The sequence below is a fragment of the Gadus morhua genome, chromosome 5 (genome assembly GCF_902167405.1).
Source record: "Gadus morhua chromosome 5, gadMor3.0, whole genome shotgun sequence".
Lineage (NCBI taxonomy): Eukaryota > Metazoa > Chordata > Actinopteri > Gadiformes > Gadidae > Gadus > Gadus morhua.
Genome location: NC_044052.1, coordinates 6,676,445 through 6,692,566, shown reverse-complemented (window position 1 = coordinate 6,692,566; position 16,122 = coordinate 6,676,445). Strand labels below are relative to the sequence as shown.

General features: G+C 42.5%; 2 protein-coding genes across 3 annotated transcripts; one reads left to right on the top strand and one right to left on the bottom strand.

Annotated features, from left to right (window-relative positions):
- Positions 1–436: 436 nt before the first annotated feature.
- Positions 437–7,753, top strand: odc1 (ornithine decarboxylase 1). Of its 2 annotated transcripts, none has more exons than XM_030356606.1 (11): positions 437–590; positions 1,922–2,069; positions 2,202–2,339; positions 2,466–2,639; positions 2,888–3,060; positions 3,485–3,701; positions 3,790–3,873; positions 5,455–5,617; positions 5,822–5,940; positions 6,052–6,266; positions 6,437–7,753. In XM_030356606.1, exons 3-11 carry the CDS (start codon positions 2,238–2,240, stop codon positions 6,573–6,575), a joined length of 1,386 nt encoding a protein of 461 aa, XP_030212466.1. In that variant the 5' UTR covers positions 437–590; positions 1,922–2,069; positions 2,202–2,237; the 3' UTR covers positions 6,576–7,753. The 2 variants fall into 2 exon arrangements, with proteins under 2 accessions (XP_030212466.1, XP_030212467.1); XM_030356607.1 differs by having other exon boundaries at positions 5,825–5,940; positions 6,437–6,776.
- Positions 7,754–8,085: 332 nt separating this feature from the next.
- LOC115543923 (G-protein coupled receptor family C group 6 member A) lies at positions 8,086–15,878 on the bottom strand. Its single transcript, XM_030356608.1, has 6 exons — positions 15,669–15,878; positions 15,279–15,585; positions 11,161–11,955; positions 10,885–11,079; positions 10,127–10,238; positions 8,086–9,772 (listed from the first exon to the last, which is right to left on the bottom strand). Exons 1-6 carry the CDS (start codon positions 15,848–15,850, stop codon positions 8,847–8,849), a joined length of 2,517 nt encoding a protein of 838 aa, XP_030212468.1. The 5' UTR covers positions 15,851–15,878; the 3' UTR covers positions 8,086–8,846.
- Between the last annotated feature and the right edge of the window lie 244 nt (positions 15,879–16,122).

Below are 16,122 nucleotides of genomic sequence, written 5' to 3'. Positions count from 1 at the left end.
ACTTCGGGGAGCCCTAGGAAAGACATGTTCAATGCAATCTTTCGCCTTCTCAATTTAGCAGATTCAAGAATTGTAAAAAATAAAATAAAAACTAAAATAAAAATGGTCTCTATTGTGATTTCAGCAATGGAATCCGAAGTAGCAGTAGTCAGCTGCTCAGTGTAGATTGATTGAAAGTTTTTTGCTTTGAAGAGAGCAAACACTTCGTATCATTTTAATATATTTAAGTCACTTAAAGTTAAACATCTCCTTTTTAACTGATTCCTGGAAAGGAAAGGTCGCTGTAGAGTTTGCGACAACAATTATTGTCGTTGTCCTAGGGCTCTGAGAACCGGGGAATCGGATGACCACAACCCTGTGTATTGGATGACAAGACCAAACCGGTTCAGGCGTCGGTGGGCGGCCGGTTTGAGCTAGTCTCCGTGTTGCCTTAGCGACGCGACGTCTATAAATACCGTGGTGGAGAGGGGTCGTCCATTACCGTTTGAGCTCAGTCTGTAGAGAGGAGCACCACGTCTTACTGCTGCACTTTATCATTTCATTCCAGAATTCTGGTCTAATGGACACACTCTTTGTAAATGCTTTTTAAGGTAAGAACGTCGATTGAATTAACTAATTTCAATTTCTTAGAACTAACTTTAATTCAATGTCAGTTTTCACCGGGTAAATGTAACGTTATATTTCCTTACTTTTAAGATGTGTTAAATATCACTTGTGTAAAAACGATCTGACTTTCAATGTGAATGTAAATATATTTTGATTGGTCAATCTGGCTTTTAGCCGTTTAAATGGTTAGGCGCTAGGGGCCGGGTTAATGGCTTCTTGATTTGATACGACGTGGCTTTGGTCCGTGAGCGTTTCATTGTATATCCGAACCCGTTACATAGTTATATATCTAAAGAGACGAATTGTGATGGTTTTAAAGACTCTAGGCACACGGTTTGATATCGTTCTCGATTTGTCGGAATTACTCCACGCTAGATTATCATGCTCTATAAATTGTTAATCAACCACATGGATGGAGGAAGTTTCTCCTTCGAAAGTAGTGGTTCTGCGCATGCGCATGCCGGCAATAGTACGGTGTAGTACTGGTGTAAAATATACACGCTGTACCACTGAAATCTCCGATTTAGACGTTCTGCAATTGTATGCTACCTTGTCATGAATGGATTCATGACTACCCTATCAAGCTTGATAGGATAGCATCATGCTACCTTGCGCAGAACCTCTAGGTAGCACGATTTGATAGGTATCATATTTGGCAGAACACCGGCAACCGTTACGTCAGGGTAGGGCGTATACACCGTGACGTAACATCGCCATGCCCGCCTCCATTTCGCAAGTATAGGAGGAACGGCAGTTGGGTGTGGTCGTTATTCTGGGGAAATTGTTGTTTGAAACTGCCATGGTTTGTCCCACCTGGAAAAACAACTTTTTGATTAGGATAGGGCTTATTTTGGGTTTTACTACAACTCTCCAGTACTCTAGAAATGGCGGGGTTAAAATATCCCATGATGCACTTCGATGTACAAGCCCTGTTGCGATGTTGGCTCCTTCAAGGTGCCATTCATAAAATGTGGAGCCATGCTATAATTCGATTAGTTTAATGGGTAGAGATCATTTGGGTGTCGTGCTGTTAAGCAGCTTTCCACATGTAGTCTGCGTAATGCCAAACACTGGTTTCAATTACAATTGGCGATGCCGGTTTTACCGATGGTTGTAGCTGTGGGTACAACATTATACACTTATCTGCACTGTATTTTAACATCAGAAAATATTAATTATTGTAAAAATGTTGCATGTTAATGGTCCACCACGTGAGTCATCTCATGGACCAAATTTTAACAGCCCTGCGTTATTTTTTGTTGTCACTTATGCGAGTGAATTTGTCTAAAATACTAGTCCTCTGCAATCTTTCTAGATAAACCACTTCAGGAAAGTACACACTGGCTACTCTGCAGGCCGCGGCCTCGAGTCTTATCTGAAAGGATTCAACTTTACCGGCGAGCCTCCCTGGCTACCCTTAACCTGATTAAAGCCTCAACGGATTAAATCTCCTTAGTATCCAAGTAAGTTGCTTTCACCTGTTTTCTTTTTTACTGACCGTCAGAATTTAACGTTGCATTAATTGTATTACTTGTGTTCCGAATGCCACCCTCGATTCTGTGTTTCTGACTATGCATGCGCTCTTCCTCTTCCAGGGTGTTTTTGTGACTCCTTTTATCCCCCCTGTGACGATGAAAACTCTCTGTCCGGCCGAGTTCAACCTGTCCTTATTGGAGGAAGGCTTTACCGCCCGAGACAGCGTTGACCAGACGATCATCGAGTCCTCCACCGGTGTAAGGGTCTTATTCTGAATTGTTAACAAAGCGTGGCGCCTGCTTTGCTGTGTTCAGCAATATGTATGCACGTGTGGTCACCCCACCGAAAGGTATTATATATTTAACGCTTCTGAACCTCTGTAGGACGACCGTGATGCCTTCTACGTGTGTGACCTGGGTGACTTGGTGAAGAAGCACCTGCGCTGGGCACGGGCTCTTCCACGGGTCACTCCGTTCTACGCCGTCAAATGCAACAACAGCATTTCAGTGGTGCGAACCCTGGCCTCCCTGGGCTGCGGCTTTGACTGCGCCAGCAAGGTGAGTTTTTATTTTTAGTTTCATTTTCCTATTTATACTCATTCGGAAAACATAAATGCTGTGTCTTTTTTATTGATGGTTGAAGTTTGAGACCCCATAACCGATTGGTCAGACCCAGAAAGGCCATGTTTTGACTAAATCTGGAGATTAAGATAAAAAAAATCTAGAATATCTGGTTGGAACCACATCATGGTTCAATGCATCTTTTTTTAATGTGGGAATAATGTTAATTTTGTCCTGCACTTCAGGCGGAGATTCAACAAATCGAGTCATTGGGTGTGGCGCCGAGCAGAATCATCTACGCCAACCCTTGCAAGCAGGCTTCCCAGATCAAGTATGCCTCTGCCCACGGCGTCCAGAAGATGACCTTTGATAGCGAAGTGGAACTCCTGAAGGTGGCACGCTGCCATGAAAACGCAAAGTAAGTCATGGGGTCATTGTAACCCGCATTTTATCGCACTCTGTCATACTGATACAGGCTACTTTATGATCCCAGTGGACCTTATTTGCAAAATAAATCAATCAAAGTTAATGGTAGAGAATAAACACAATATTGACACAGCATAGATATACATATTAGCCATAAAATAAGCAGAGTGCGTGTGGCTGACTCATTTCCCTAGTGAGAGGTGTTAATTCATTTGCCACAAAGACTAGGGGTTCCCTGTGGAACTCGTACTCTGTTGCTCAGTGGACTCCTCTGTTCAGACGGCACTGTGGCATGGGTGGCCGTCATTGTAAAGGGCGGAGAGGAGTTTAAACAGCCCCCTCCTCTCTCAGGCGCCAGGGGTAGTCCTGCATGTCTCTTATTTTGCGCAGGGTTTTTAAAGTTGTCCCCATTCTAGGCTGGTGCTGCGTATCGCCACAGACGACTCCAACTCGGTGTGTCCCCTGAGTGTGAAGTTTGGGGCCACCCTCAAGGGCTGCCGGGGTCTGCTGCAGCGGGCCAAGGAGCTCAGCCTGGACGTCATAGGGGTCAGCTTCCACGTGGGCAGCATGTGCAGGGACCCCGCGACGTACACCCAGGCCATCTCCGACGCCCGCTGTGTGTTCGATATGGCCGTGAGTTCAGCCCCTTTCTATCTGAAGATTGGTTCTCCGGTGGGTTCAATGCATCTGCATCACACACTTACCCTTTTGCTGTCCCCAGGAGGAGTTTGGCTACAAGATGAGCCTGCTGGACATTGGTGGAGGGTTCCCCGGCTCTGAGGATGTCAAACTCAAATTTGAAGAGGTAATTTTCACCTGTGCCCTGTCTGTCTTGTTTTTGTTCTTCTGCTCTTTTTCCAAGAGTATTAATCACCTATCCTATGGCTTAGTGTTTTTACGATACTGGATTTTCTACCTTCGATACACTAGCTTGAAATATCGCTTTTCGATACCACTGGGAGAACTTTTATTTATTTTTGTTCAGAAAATAAAATGGAGTATTTCTCTACAACTGCAAGGGCTATAATATGTCAGCTTGGTGGCAAAATAAAGATTGTTGTTCAAGTGAAGTTTTCATTGTGGATACTACTTGGTTAACGGTGAATAAAGCTAGTACAACGGTGACATGAAGCCAAACACTTGCAAATCCAAGTATGGCCACCAGATGGCACTGAAGGACATGTGTTCTGATTTAATCCAATTTATCTAGTTCCTCAGAAACCTTCTTGGTCATTGATTGCAAACACCATCATTAGTGGGCCCAAACACTGGATTATCTGTTTATGGTGGTTTTATCGATCAAAGTAAACTTTGAGGACTAAGATGGGACATCATTTTTGGTTGTAAAAATAAAATTGTACGTTGGTTCTTGATTAAGTTATTAACTCTAGTTCGTTGAGTTCTAGTCACAGATTGATATGGTTTGGAGTCTTGGAATCAGTGGATGCTCAGCTTTCATATAATTAAGGTTGTGAAGGTAAAATTTTGTTACGTGTGCCATTGCTGTGCATGTACAGTTATTAGGGATGGGCAAAATGATTCTTTTCCGGGAACTAGATCTTTCAGTTCAGTTCACTATAACGATTTGTTTATTTGATTCGGTCGTTTTGATTCATTCGTTATGTCAGATTACGTCTTAAAAAAAATTACATATTTTATTTTAAATTGGTCATGGGTCCGGACAGGACCGTCAAGACCGCGGTCCGCCGTTTGGAGTACCTGCTATATAGAATAACCGAACGTCCCACCAATATTTATACCACTTGCTTACTTTCTATATTTCATTCATGGTTTTACATTTATAATTTTATTTTACTTTACATTTAATTCTTCATTGTTCAGGCATTACAGAACTTTCATGGTCATAAATAAAAAATACGAACTGCAGTTTAATTTCTTGGTTTGTCCTTAAATTGACGTAGAATGGAGCAAAGACTCCTGGGATTGGGAAATGCGTTTATCCAATAAACAGATGGAGGTCAAGTCTATTTTCGAAAAAATGTAGTGGGATATATGAGTGGCCCCACGTTGAATGGTATCGACGTGGGGCTATATTTACGTGACCATATTTTTGGTTTATGTTAAAAAAAGAATCAAAGAACCAGTTCTTCTTGTTTTGGGGAACCAGTTCTTGTCGTTCACGTTCGGGATTCGTTCGTTGTAACGAATCGGTCGCGACCGACTCATCCCTAACAGTTATGCATAAGCAAGAAAGCTCAGCTGGAAACAAGAGTAATGATACTGCAGAGAATGATTATCAAAACCCTTTCAAAAAGTCAGTATAGATATTTATCGAAAAAACAATCTCTTTGACAACACAATTAGCTAGGAATGCCTTTTTGTGCTTGGCATAGTAAAATGACATTCTTCTCCCCTCCTACTAAAGATCACAGCAATTATCAACCCAGCCCTGGATAAGTATTTCCCTGCTGATGGAGGAGTCCGGATCATCGCCGAGCCGGGTCGCTACTACGTTGCGTCTGCCTACACGCTGGCGGTCAACATCATAAGCAAGAAGGTCATCGTGAAGGAGCAGTCTCCCTCAAATGGTAATGCCGGCATCAATAGCAAAGGGGGCTTTCGAAAACGGTTGCTCATCGGCGAAATGTCACTATATTTATTACACTAAACTATGGTTGATTTACATTTGGTTGTTGTGACACCTATCCTTTTGACCCTTTCAAAATATTTCGGTCTGTAAATGCCTTTTTATATGCATTGCATCCTCATAACGTGCTATTTTTCCGGTGTAGAAGAAGAGGACGATGAGACCAACGAAAAGACAATGATGTACTATGTCAATGACGGAGTGTATGGTTCCTTCAACTGTATCCTCTACGACCATGCTGAATGCCTCCCAATTTTGCACACGGTAATATAGAGAGCTTTAATATTTATTTATAATTTTTTAATTTGTTGATCATTTATTTTATTTCCAACAATTCTGCTATACTATTGCTTATATCCCCTTTTGTTTGAGCAGAAGCCAAAGCCAGATGAGGCCATGTACACGTGCAGCATCTGGGGGCCGACCTGTGACGGCCTGGACCGCATTGCCGAGTACTGCAGCCTGCCTGACCTGCAGATGGGAGACTGGCTGCTGTTTGAGAACATGGGGGCCTACACAGTGGCCGCCTCCTCTAACTTCAACGGCTTTGCAACTCCAGACATCCACTATGTCATGTCCCGCCCTGCCTGGTGAGTTGAGCTTTACTCTAACCCTATTCATAAGTGGCTGTATTTCCTGTCAGTTTATCCACAGAAGCACAAGGGGTCTTCTTTTACAAAAGCTGAAATCTTAAACCCAGGCATAATCTGAAGTCTGACCTGAAGTTTGAATTTGTTTCCCCCCCCCCCCCCCCCCCCAGGAAGTGCATGCAGCAGATCAACACCCAGGGCATGCCCGCCCCTGTGGATGAGGCCGGCCCAGCCTGCGTCGCAGCCAGCTGTGGCAGCGAGAGCGCGGTGGAGCTGCCCGCTAAGCTCCACCAGAACCTCCTGGCCTAACCAGCCGACACCAGCGGTCCCAATACCTCAGCGTCCTGTGCCGTGTTCCAATATCCATACTATCCGTACTAACTAGCCTTAGTTTGAGTACGTAGGGCGTTCCAATTCAGATCGGGTGAAAATAAGTGTACTGAAAGGACTCGGATGGTGTACTCAAAACGATCAAATCGTCAAGTGTGGATCAATGTACACTTTTCGTACTCAACGGCAGCCATCTTAGCTACGTAGCGGAAGAGGGCGGAACCAGGCTGAGCCAACGTCGGCGCTCTTTCCCCATAGCCTGCATTAATCATTTTGTAGTTTTTATAGCTGCTAGGCGTTAAGAGTTCACCGTTCAAAGCGGGATGTTTATTGCGGGGGAGGAGCCGTGGCGGCAGTCGTGATCGTAATTTCCGGTTAGTGCACCACGGAGTATTCGATTCGGAACAACACTGACATCTAAAATATTAGCGCACTTAGTGAGTACGGATAGTGTACTACGTTGAAGTGTACTCATGGAAGCATGGCTATTGGGATACGGCAATGGTGTTCTTCTTTACTAAGTGTACGTTCATTGAAAGGCCAGTAAGATGCAAGGGTGGGAGGGAGTGCTTAGGTGGACCTGTTGGTGTACTCGGTTCTGTATGGAAGGTGGGGAGCAGCGCTAGTCCGCTATGTAGTGTGGACTTAAGTTCTTGAGTAACGTAGCATTCCAACAAGGCTTCTGCTAAGCGGAATTTGAGGGAAGAGGTCTTTGTAGTCCCAGCTCTGGGGCTCACAAAATATCACTGTGCCGCCCATGCCGTTACAGATCAACTACTTGTGACATCGTAATTGGATGTTATGTCTGTATGTTTCGAGGATCTTATGCGTCAAACTTTGGATCCTGTTGATCTGAGAACCCTCCATTCCATTAAGAGGGGGTCTTTCATATCAAGAACTGCTGCTACATGATCGTTTTCCAAGAGGTCTTCACTTCTGTCCAGAACTGATTAAATATAAAATATAGGGACTCAAATGGCATACTTTCTTTCTGTTATTTTTAATGATTTTTTTTTTCAACCTTAGTGATCATGTTATAGCCAAATGATTAACAATACATTTTTAAATGGATCAATGGAGATGGGATTGCATTTATATCGCTTTCCTATGGAAATTTGAGATTTTTGTATTTCTTTCTAATAAATGAAAAAACGGCATGTGTGATACTTTATTCCCTGATCATGTATAAACTGAGAAGTCGTTCCTCATAACAAATTTAATGAGTTAAAAATGGGGTTATCTGTGGAGGGACGTTTCGGTTCCTGTCGTTAAACTTTCTCCAGGCCAATAAATTATATTATGTAGACTCCGAAAACAATAACGGGTTTCCAGAAGCAAAGGAAGAGTTATCCATTTATTAGCCCAGTGTAAAATAAATTAACAATTCAGAAAAAATCATATACTCAATGATATAACTAGCAGGCCATTCATGTAAGACCAGTTGTCGCTGGTGGAGCCATACAGGCCCAACTGAAGGAGGTGGGTCTTTAATGCCACTTTGTTCTTATACAATCCAAGTACTCTGGTGTGACTGAACACTGCACCCTTCATTCTTTCTGATATATATAGCCTTAAACAAACTTAATGTTGTCTCAATATTTATCAGAATACGCCGTCCTTAAGCATAAACTGATTTATAGGTAGTGGCATATAATGGGAAGCATGCTTTATTCACAGGTATGGAAAATAGTGAATTGGCTGGAGTCAAAATACATTGTTTTGCTGACAATCTCTGGAATTTCATTGCTGTAGAAAACGAATAAGAGGAATCTGGGCAGGGGTGTAACAGGCTTAAATACAGGCAGGCCCTGGTGTCTCCTTTCAGCTTTCCATTAAATAAACGGTTCCTTCGTTTTCCCTCAGTGAGTGAAATAATGCAAATTATTCACTTTATTTTGGTTAACCATGATAGCATTCAGAAAATATCTGCTTTAATAACATTTTATTCATATTGTCGATTATTTTTAAAGTATGCTAACCATCCTGTATCAATGTAGGCTATATGACAAACTTTCAAATTACACCATTGATTTTAAATCTAATCCCTCACACACATACAGACCTCTGAATTTGTTTGTACAAACCGAGTTGTAGAGGCAATGACATTTTTCATTTACATTAAACAGAGCTAAGACAGAGATTAACTAACATTACAACTCGATTATATCCATTGGACAGACCAATTCCGACCTGATCTTTGAAAATTAAGATTTCAGGTGATGGTAAGAATCTGAGGAGACATCATGATTATTACTTTAAAACATCAATGCCTTTCTGTTCGAAGTGGTTCCTGATGTAATCAGTGATGGCTTTCTCGTCGTTCAGCTCCTTCCTGAACACCATGATATAACACTTGGGGACCAAGTGGCAACAGAGCATGCTGTGGCTGGACACAAGGACAGCCGCCGCCTTGATGGCCTCTGTGTAGACCCCGTCTCCGAACAGGTACACTGGTATGAAGATGATCCACACCACCAAAACCAGCAACATGCCGATGGTGACAAAGCTGGCGTTTTTGTACAGATCTGGCAGTTTTTTTCCTTTGAATGCAAAAAGGAAACTGACTACGGCCAATAAACCCACATAGCTTAAAGCAGCACCAAATAGAGCTTTGGATGTAGGATCACACTTAAGTTTGAAGGCTTTCTTATGTGGTTCTCTTTGAAGAGACGGTGGAAAACAGGCTAGCCATATTGAGCACAAGACCAGCTGGACCCCAAATAAAATTGCGACTACAGCCGGTGGCTGATTGACCTTTCTGAGCCAGCCCCCCATATTCTGGGAAAAGGTGAAACACACTAAGATCTGGAGGAGGTTGGCCAGAATGCAGGAAACACAGAGAGTGAAAGCTATCCCAAATAGCGGCATACCTGTGATGCAGGATAATGGAGAGGGTTTCACTATGAAGGTAAAGCTCAGGCAGAAGCAGGCGAGTAAGGAGAAAAGCTCCAAGAAACACAGGTAGCCGCCAACGGCTTTCACAATGGGAGTGCCTCGATTAACCACGAGTATAACACCCACCATAACGGTGGCAACAATCCCGATTATGTTGAAGATCGACAGGATAATTATAAAGGGGTTCCTCCATTCAAGGAATTTAGGTTTTTTATCCAAACACCTGTCACGTTTCAAGGGTGAATACTTACCTTCTTCACACACTCTACATTTCTGCGTACCTGCAATAATCACAAATTCTAAAGGGTTAGTTTTTTGCATTTATTTGTTTTTGATATAGAGTAGGAGCATGTATGTTCAATGACTGTTGAATACATTATTTAATTGAGCAAGGCTATCCATCTACCAAAAGTTGCATGGCTTGCAGAAAACATGCAATAAATGATCCTTGCCAACATACTTTTGGGTGACATCAATATTAGCTAACATATTAACACATGACAAAGAGAATAGAAGCCTTTTCAAATTAAATGTGATTTGAAAATCATAGTTTTAGTTTGCCATTGACAATAATAACAAATTACCATAATTCCCTTACTATACTTTGTTACATGATATACATACTGATTGCTTACCAATTTCAGGAGAAAAATGTCCCTCACTACACACATTACAGTGCTGGCAGCATCCATTTTTCATCAGCTCCTGTCCCGCTGGACAGGTCTTACTGCAATTGAAAGCAGTGACCTTTGGGGGAAGGACAGAATCAACTCAAATTGGTCAACCACTCAGTTTAAGCGATTCACTGTTCTTTAAAATTGTAAATTAATTATGTTTAAATTAGAGCTGTCAGTTAAACGCGTTATTAACGGCGTTAACGCACGTTGTTGTTTTTTTGGGGCTCAAAACAAAGAAGCAGTAGCCTGACTGCTATGTTCAAATGACATTTGTTCAAAGCAGTCGTTTAATTGCACTATAGGCTCTTTTTTTGTATCGTCCTTTTGTGATCAGTATATGCCAATGTTGTTATCAATAAAAAATCATTTGCACAAGGCAAGCCGATGCACTTCACCATGTTGATAGGAGAATTAAAATGAGAAGAATTATGGGACAAAAAAATCAAGGGATATTTAGCATAGAAAAATAATTTGCGATTAATCGCGAGTTAACTATGACATTAATGCGATTAATCACGATTAAATATTTTAATCGCTTGACAGCTCTAGTTTAAATGTACATATCTAAGTTTCACACACACACACACACACACACACACACACACACACACACACACACACACACACACACACACACACACACACACACACACACACACACACACACACACACACACACACACACACACACACACACACACACACACTGTTCTCACCGTTGCATTAGCCATCTTTGCAACAAGATTCGGGGGGAGAGTGATCTTTCCTCCTGGCAGATACTCTCCAATAGTTCCCGAACTTGGCGAGTTCCATGCGACGATGTCATATCCAAGCATGGGATCTCCATTATCATCAAACACTATGTGTGTGTCATTCAGGGTGAGGTCGACATTCTTGATTTCATTCAATAGCTGTAGCAACAGATATGATCAGACAACACGTTTTACAGGATATATCAATTTTATTATTGAAAGGCCCTCAATGTAGCCTACCTCGTATGCCGTAAAGCTGGTATTTCGTTGACATTTTTCTCTGTCACACTTCATTAGACTACTCAGAGCATTGACTATTACTTCGACTGCCAAGTAGATATTGAGGGACAAATCCGAGAAAATGTAATGCACCAGACATCTCGTTTCCATACATTGGCTCGCCGTTAGTGAACAATTCAGCTTCTCTTGAGGGGCACTTTGACAGGGCGGATGGTTCAATTTATGATACTCCCATAAGGGGTTTGAGGATTTTTCTTCGACCATTGAAGATACGTAGTCGGCAAAGCCTTCCACAATATGTCTTTTAAAGGCGATTCCAAAGAAGGGCCCGATTGCCTCGATGCCTGGGAGCTCTTTGATGTCAGAGGAGTTGGACCATGCATCACTAGCGATCCAAGTTCTGTTCAGGTTCATCTGAATGGCGGCTTCCAGGACAAGCTTCACGATTGACACCTGGGTGAAAAGAATGATAGCCTCGGCGGTCGAGTTTCCAATAGTGTCCATTAGCTCAGTTAATTGCTTTTGGACACTGCTATCGCTGAGGTCTAAGTGGGCAGGCAGGATGACCTTAAAGTCAACGCACACATCCATGACATTGAATTGATCCACCAGGCCGTCGCTGCCGTATTTGCCATACTCGTCGTCGCTGCCCACGATTCCGACCGTTTCCCAGTTGAGCGTCTTCACAAGCTCTGCCATGGCTTTGGTCTGCAGCACATCGCTGTTCACTGTCCGCAGAAAAGTGGGGAACTTGGCCTTCTTGCTGAGCAGTTCACTGGTTGATGCATAACTAATCTGGGTTCAGTAAACACAGAAAGCACACACAAATACTTATGTTTAGGCATCTATATTAGGGGTTGGAATCACACGGTACCTCACGATACGATACATGAAATTAAATGAACATGTGGTTTATTTCTCAATTTTAAAAAAATCATTAGGAGTCACCCTATTTCACCCCTCTCATTTGTTATTATTTGGTGCAGCCCAAGTCTGCAGAGCAAAGTAGCCAGGCAGTGGTGATTCTGGTGAAGCAAGTGCGGAGGCAGACTGCAGTCTAAAGCAGTCAGTCAATCAGTTGTGTGTATGCCGGACGGTCGGTGAAATGAAGAGGTCAGGTTGTCAGGGGAGGAAAGAGGGGAAAGAAAGAGAGGAAAGAGCTCAAAGGAGTCGACAGTTGGTAACCCAGTTTTTTTTTTTTTTTACCAAGAAAGGTATATTCCCTCCCTCTAAACTTTCCCAACAACCTGATAACAAGCCTAGCCTAGCAGCTAGCACTACTGTAGCTAAAATAATTACAGCCTGCACTGGATGATAAAACTGAAAAGATCGTTTGCATTACCATTCACATGATATCCAATAGCCCACCTATCTACAAATAGCCTACATTGCTACTGAAAAGGAAATGTCAGGTGTAATGTGTATTAATGTTGACATATGTACGGGATAATGCCCATGAGGTGTCCATTACCAGAAATGAATGGACAACGGCAACGCGGATGCGTGAACTGTCCTCCGCGGTTGCTTCCGCGAAGTCCATTCATTTCTGTTGATGGACACCTCGAAGGGCACTATCCCGCTTTATACGATGGTCACTTACGAAAGATAAAAATATTTAATCAATTAATAATACTTTAATTTGTTTTATAGTTAAAATCGTGAGGGTTTTTATATTTGTACAACGTGGCCACAGCGTCTTCATAGCGTCAACGTCTTACCTAGGCGTAAATTAACACTTTTTAACCTACACCCTCCAGCCAATCAGAATTGAGTATTCACCCAGACCATGGTATAAATGGAGATAATGCAATGATTAACATTCCATACTGCTTGCCAGCCATTGCATGATAGCTGTTGACATTAGCTAATGAAAACTACCCTCATGCACAGATGCAGCCCCAGGATTCCCCCTCAGTTGAAAGGCAAGAAGGTGAGCCTATGTGCAATCCATGAACAAAAGTCTTTGAGGTTAACATTTATGTAAACTGATTTTGAATATTTTCATTGGCTGCATTACTATATTAGCAGACATTAAACTAAGGATACTTGTACATTTTAGCTGGCTTTTAAGTTTTAAGTCAGCTAAAATTACAAGTACCCTTAGATTAATAGCTGCTATTTATTGTAGGCTAATGCAGCAAATCAAAACATACAAATACATATTTAGTCATGCCCAGCTCAATCAAATCAAAAAGACTGTTGACAACATTGTTTAATATGTTCAGATAATTATGAGACATATTCTGAATTATATAATGTGACTTAGAATCAGGGCCCTCTTCAAGCCATGATTAACCCACAGAAGAAACCAGTGAGGTTGAAATAGAAGAAGGGGAGAAGGAGGACAGACTAAGTAGAAGCAGCACTGATGAGGAAGTGGAGGAACCAAGTGAGGCTGAAATGAGGGACATGTCAGACAGATGTGAGCCAGAGGCAGATGAGCCACATGTACTGGTCTCAGACCCAGATCAGCTGCTTTCTGTTGACACAGGTTTGTGGCCAGAAAGATTGGCTGACAATGATTGGCAAGTATTGTCAGAAAGATTGCTGTTAGGGAAGATGAGGAGATGCCCAACGATGGAGAGGGAAAGCCTTTCCCTGATTACCTTAAATATACCAAGACACTAAATGGCAGGGAAAAGGTAAAGAGAGATTGTTTAGTCCATGACAAGAGTTTGAATGCACTTTTCTGCATTCCCTGCTTCCTTTTTTTCCTTTTCTTCCCATAGTTCCCTGAATAGTATTGAAGGATACAAAATGAGCATTGTGAAGTGGCGAAGAATGTATGACAAATTTCCAAGCCATGAAAATAACAGGACCAACAGAGAGTGTTATGTAAAGTGGAAAAATCTGCAGTGCTCTGTTATGGCTGCAAGTGGCATTGACTGTCACCTACAAAAACAGATGCAGTCTGAAGTAGAAAGGAACAGAGCTCTCTTAGAGAGATTACTTCAGGTGACTCTCCACTTGGCCTCAAGGAATTTGCCTTTCAGGGGTAGAAACACAGAACTAGGGAATATTCACAATGGTCATTTCTTGGGAACCCTTGATTTTTTTAGCTTGTTTTGATCTTATTTTAAAGGAACGCTTAGAGCAAATGAGAACTTCCACAAATAGCAGACCGACTAATTACACGAGTCCAAGAATTCAAAATGAATTCATAAAATTGTGTGGGCTAAGAGTCCTGAAAAAAATCCTCAATGAAGGTCGGAGGCCATCTATTATGGCATTATTTGTGATGCAACCCCAGACATTTCTCACACAGAGAAAAATGTTTTGCTATTGAGATATGTTCACCATATTACAGGTGAGGATGAATGGGCAATAACGGAGAGGTTCATCCGATTCAGAAATTTCAATAAAAAGAACAGGACAAGAGATCGCCGACATGATGGAAAATGTGCTTTTGGACTTAAACATAGACATTGGAGATTGCAGGGGACAAGGATGTGATAACGGTGCAAATATGTCAGGCAAAATAAAGGGTGTTCAAGCTCAAATTTAGAAAAAGAATCCCATAGCAACATTCTCCCCTTGTGCCTCACACACATTCAATCTTGTTGGTGTACAAGCTGCACAGACTAGTGTAGAGGTTAAAACCTTCTTTGGCAACATTGAAGCTCTGTATACCTGACTACACATGAGTCCAAGTCCGGAGAGATGGGCCATTTTCAAAAGAATCACAGGATGCTCACTTCATCAATTGTCCGACACCCACTGGAGGGCACGATAAATAAATTCTGTCAGGGGGCCCAGAATTTCTAGGGACTTACCGGTAAAGGGGATTGCACTGATTAGCACACCTGTAGTGCCACCCATGAACATGAATTACACGGGCTCACTGAATTGGACGTATCGTCACAGGATTGTAGAAGAGAATAACCCAAATAAGTATAAAAAGTGTATAACTTAACATGTTGTGTTGACCACTCTTATGCGACTGTGTGTGTGTGTGTCTGTGTGTGTGTGTGTGTGTGTGTGTGTGTGTGTGTGTGTGTGTGTGTGTGTGTGTAAAAGTAGAAACTGACGGTTAGCGCTCATGTGGTCCTAATGTCTGCTTTAATATCGTGTGGTCTAAATAAAGCAAGAGAACCAAATGCATTGACATAATCCCCTACCTGGGCGATCGATGACAGGGTTAATATTCGTGCAACAGCGATGGACACTTCGGAAAAAGCCTCGCCGATCACTGCTTTGACTCGAGGGTTGGGAGCTGAACTGGGCTTCCTTCCAAGTAACAACCCGCACTCGGGGTCCAGTTGGTCGATGGACATGTTGAGGGCCATCCGCATGGCCAGGGACACATCCCCGCAGGTATCGTACACGTCGTAGCCAAGTGTCACATTAGGCAGAGCTCTGCGCTGGTTTACCCTCTTGATCGCAAATATCATCATTTGAGCAGCTAGGAATACTTGAAAATGATACCTGCACAAAAAAACAACAAGGAAAGACGGTTAATGTAAAAAAACAACAACATTATTAATTGATTTTAGTTTGGCTGTACTCACTCGTTGCACGAGACGTGCCTCGATGACGGGAAGGTGCGATTGGGTTGTGAGTGAATCGGGAAAAGCCCTCCGATGATGACGTCCCCATCGGAGTACTCATGCAGGGGCTGGTGAGTCGCTGCTGGAAGGGTGCAAAGCAGACCCAGGAACCATAACACACAACACAACAGAAAGCACCACATGCTGCCCACCCTGGAGTGTACCGCACTGGGGAAGGTTGAGGCTCCTCGTTCTGCTGCTGCTGTTTTTCAGTTCCCTGAAAGAGACCCTATCTGTATTATAAAAATAGGGGAAGTCAGAGGAACTATTTCCCTCGCCTGCCCAGGTCCATTTTATTAGTCAAATACGTTATGGCACTTCATCTGTTGAAATGCAAAGCACTTATTCTTTGGTAAATTTGCAGCCTGGGAGCAAAAATAAATAAATATTAACATTAAAGCGAATGTTATAATGG